This window comes from Magnolia sinica, chromosome 16 (assembly GCF_029962835.1).
Source record: "Magnolia sinica isolate HGM2019 chromosome 16, MsV1, whole genome shotgun sequence".
NCBI classification, from domain to species: Eukaryota; Viridiplantae; Streptophyta; class Magnoliopsida; order Magnoliales; family Magnoliaceae; genus Magnolia; species Magnolia sinica.
The window spans coordinates 9893003-9897280 of NC_080588.1; the positions used below are offsets into that span (position 1 = coordinate 9893003).

A 4278-nucleotide genomic window follows, 5' to 3' on the forward strand; every position below is an offset into this window, starting at 1 on the left:
AGTCGTATAGGGATCTCAGGTGGGTCATACCATCTAAAATCATGTGAAGACACGCCTAAAACATATAAAAGCACTTGGTGGGGCCCACCTAAAATTTGGTGGCCTAAAACTTGGTCTGACCCCTCACCGAAGTCCAAGGCCCGTGGACCGCATAGAACTACACACACACACACACACACACACACACACACTATGAGGTCGAGCTGAGTTGGCCCACTGCGATGTGTGTCAAACATCAACACCATGCATTTGATGAGTCCCCTTTAGGTTATGGGATATCACTAAAAATTGGCCGTATATGGAACTCAGGTGGGCCATACCATATAAAATCATGTGAAGACATGCTGAAAACGTATAAAATCACTTGGTGGGGCCCACCTGAGTTTTTGATACAATTGAAACTTGGTCTGACCCCTCATCCAAGTGGGACACACATAATGGATGGGTTGGATTTGTGGAGCACATCCTAGTGGGCTCAATAAATGATTATGACTATTTTAATTGGAGGATAACCCCTCTCAACTGTTATATGTGGTGTGGCCCACCCAAGTCATGGATTGATTTGATTTTTAATCCTATAGCCCACCATGTAATGGTGCACCTGACTGATGGTGTTAATGTTCGACACACATCACAGTGGGGCCCACACAATGCATCTCATGAGAAGCTCCCATGAGGTCGACTTCATAGTACCATTTCCCACGTACACACACATGAATGCTCACATGCGCACCTTCTCATGTGAGCACCCATGCGTACCTTTACACACATGTTATGGGCACAAAATTTGAATGGTCCACGTGATGTGGCACCCCTTGAAACCTTAGGGGCCTAATTTTTAGCCTGATTCAAAACCCTAGTGGGGTATAGAAAAAGGAAATGCAAGTCTAGAGAGGAAATTGTTTCATTTTGCCATGACCCACTAGAGTTTTAGATTAGGGTGAAAGTTGGAATGGTGAGGTTTCAAGGGTGCTGCATCAAGTTGACCATTCAGATTTCGTGCCTAAAGCATAGGTAAAAAGGTGCACATGGGTGCTCACGTAAGGTGTGCATGTGAGCATTAATATATATATATATATATATATATATATATATATATATATATATATATATATATATATATATATATATGTGTGTGTGTGTGTGTGTGTGTGTGTGTGTGTGTGTGTGAAAATATATTAGAAAGTATGAAAAGGTACACTAGGATGTTTTTTTTTTTCGTGGTTGAATGTTTTGAAAAATGTTTGCCAGCTTTCACCCGGTGGAAGTTAACCAAATAAGCCATAATAAAACATAAATCAAGCATATTTTGATAGACTAAAGCCATTATCTAAAATGGTTCATTCCATTTAAATTCATCAGATATATATCACTCAAATGTTATGTTTGGAAGCTCAAAAAATGCCTGACTTCAATATAAATTAAGTTTTTAAGCATCTTCCATTGTTAAAACGAAGGAACAAGTGAATAAATTAAAGAAAGTTTATTTATTTATTTATTTTGAAACATGATCATTTTACAATAAGAGGCCAATACCACCTTCTTTTTAGATGGATCAGTAAAATGTGCTATTGGGGTAGGCCCTATGATGGGTGGACTACCCACAACAGTAAGACAAGATATAAGGATTCTCATCACCATCGATTTTTATTTTTTATTTTTTATTTTATTTTTTACATGGAAGATTGGCTGTATTTTTTATTTTTTATTTTTAAGTCAGTTACTCTTTGACAAGCTGAGACTTGTTGAGTGGGAAGGAGGCCAGCTCATTCGGAAGACTAGATTGAATTGAGTCGACCTGGCCAAGCTTGGAGTCGAGTTACGAGTTTTAAAAGTATAAGCCAAACAAGAAAAGGCAAAAAATGTCTACTGTCCAAGAACTTCAAAATAGGGGAAGCACCTTGTCCATATGTGTTTTTCAATCTTAGGTGAATCCAAAGAAAAAGCCACTAAACTCACCTAATCTTTGAATTTTCAATCTTCCAAACCTATATAAATTCAAATTTTAATGTGTCACTTCTCAACTTGGCATTCACCTCTGAAACCACAAAGACTACAGAAATGGATTCTTCCCCACCTTTACTGAAGAAACCTTCCTCAGATGTAACCCTAACCCTAACCCTAAACTCTCATCCTCCGCCCGAAACCCTAAAGCCTGAAGACCGGGGCCTACGCCTAATCCAGTTACTTCTAACATGTGTGGCCCATGCATCCTCCGGCAACCTGCACCGCGCCGACACATGCCTGCGCCACATTTCCCACCTCTCATCTGTGTCCGGTGATTCCATGCAGCGGCTAGCGGCCTGGTTCGCCTCATCCCTTGCAGCCCGCCTCATCAAACGTTGGCCGGGCCTCTACCGTGCACTAAGTAGGCCCCACCACCCCACTGGGCCCACTGGACCCAGAGCATGGCTCGCGTTCTCCCGCGCACTCCCTTACCTAGGTTTTGCCCACACCATCATCCAACGGACCGTGCTTCGGGCCATGTCGGATGAACAAGTGGTCCACATCATCGACATCGGATCGGGCGATCCCAATCTGTGGGCCCCACTTCTCCTGGCCTTCGCCCTATCATCAAGTGGGCCACCCCACTTAAAGATCACTTGCATAAATGCCAACAGAGATGTGTTGGACAATTTGAGTGCTAGGCTTGTGAAAGAGGCTGAAGTTTTGGACATTCCTTTCCAATTCAACCCTTTGAACGTTGGCTTAAAAGATGTGACCATAGACATGCTCAAGGTTCGGACCGGAGAAGCTGTGGCCGTCTGTTCTGTGCTAAGCTTACACACCTTGTTGGCAGAGGATGATCTTGTGGGCCCACCATGTTTTGGGGCAGATCGAGTCACCAATGTTGTTAGACCCTGCAAGCAAATGGATAGGTTCATGTCCATGGTCCGGTCTATGTCGCCCAAGGTGTTCTTGCTTGTCGAGCAAGAGTCTGATCACAACTCGGCTCGCCTGGTCGACCGGTTCCTTGAGGGGCTACACTACTACAGTGCAATGTTCGACTCGGTGGAGGCCGCGGCAGGGTCCATGACATGCCATGAGAGGCTGGCAGTGGAGGAGATGCTTGGGAGGGAGATTGAAAGTGTTGTGGCATGTGAGGGCGTGGAGAGGGAAGAAAGGCATGAACGGGCTGCGAAATGGATGGTCAGGATCCGGCGATCGAGGTTCAGGCCAGTGCGATTGTGGGGCGAAGCCATGGATGAAGGGAGGCGAATGGTTGAGTCTTTTGGGAGGGATGGCTACAAAGTTGTGAATGAGAAGGGATTTTTGATGATATGTTGGCATGAACGGCCCATATATGCAGTGTCTGCGTGGCAATGTTCGTAATTTTGTTCTCCATTGTTTGTTTTTAGAGGACCACATAATCTAGCTTGACCCTTCATTAGTAATGTGATCAACCACTAACCGTAGGATGGCATTAAGAGGACAGACCATCCAGTACTGGACCATGTCATGGATGGCCCACTTTAAAAAAATTTCTTTGGGACAGTCCTAGCCATCACTTTATGTACTTTTCTTGCTGAATGTATTGTAAACCATTAAGCACTTTGGCTATCCAATGTAGGCTTGAAAATGAGCTGAGTCGTTTCGCTCCTAGGTAGCGGATTAGGTGTGCCTCAAACCTAGGGCCAACCTTGATGTATGTAGTGTATATGTATCTCCACGCCGTCCATCCTTTTTTCCAGGTCATTTTACAAATTGAGACAAAAATGAAGCAGATCAAAATCTCAGGTGGACCACACCACTGGAAACAGTGGCAATTGATAATTAAAACTTCTTGTGAGCCATAGAAGTTTTGGATCAAGCTAATATATATATATATATATATATTAGTTTTATTTTTTTGTCGTCCTTAGGAGGTTTGTGTGACCTTAACAACAGGCTGGATGGCGAATAAACATTACGGTAGGCCCTAGAAAGCTTTTAATGGTGGGCGTTCAATCACTATCACCACCACCGTTTCCTGTGGTGTGGTCCACATGAGATTTGGATATTTCATTTTTGGGCTTACCCTAAAATGAGCTCTCAAAAAGGATAGACCGTGTGTATGTACAGAACATACATCAAGGTGGGTCCCACGGTCAGGGCCGCACCGTGAATCCGCTCTCTGGTTGTCCAGTAGATGAATGGTCCAGATTTATAAACCTACATGCTAGGTCTAGCATGGAAAGGTACGCGGATTTCCTGCAAAAGCCTCTGGCAAGTAGTTCGTGCACGAAAATGCTATGTGGGGTTCACTAATATGTTTGTGAAAAATCCACTCCCTCCATT

General features: G+C 43.7%; 1 protein-coding gene across 1 annotated transcript; it reads left to right on the top strand.

The window, feature by feature from the left end:
• Positions 1 to 1874: 1874 nt before the first annotated feature.
• On the top strand, positions 1875 to 3402 carry LOC131229381 (scarecrow-like protein 3). Its single transcript, XM_058225323.1, has one exon. It carries the CDS (start codon positions 2062 to 2064, stop codon positions 3331 to 3333), a length of 1272 nt encoding a protein of 423 aa, XP_058081306.1. The 5' UTR covers positions 1875 to 2061; the 3' UTR covers positions 3334 to 3402.
• Positions 3403 to 4278: the final 876 nt, after the last annotated feature.

What these genes read in the sequence shown, in the direction of transcription:
- LOC131229381 (XM_058225323.1), top strand. Translation starts at nt 2,062, where the DNA reads ATGGATTCTTCCCCACCTTTACTGAAGAAACCTTCCTCAGATGTAACC.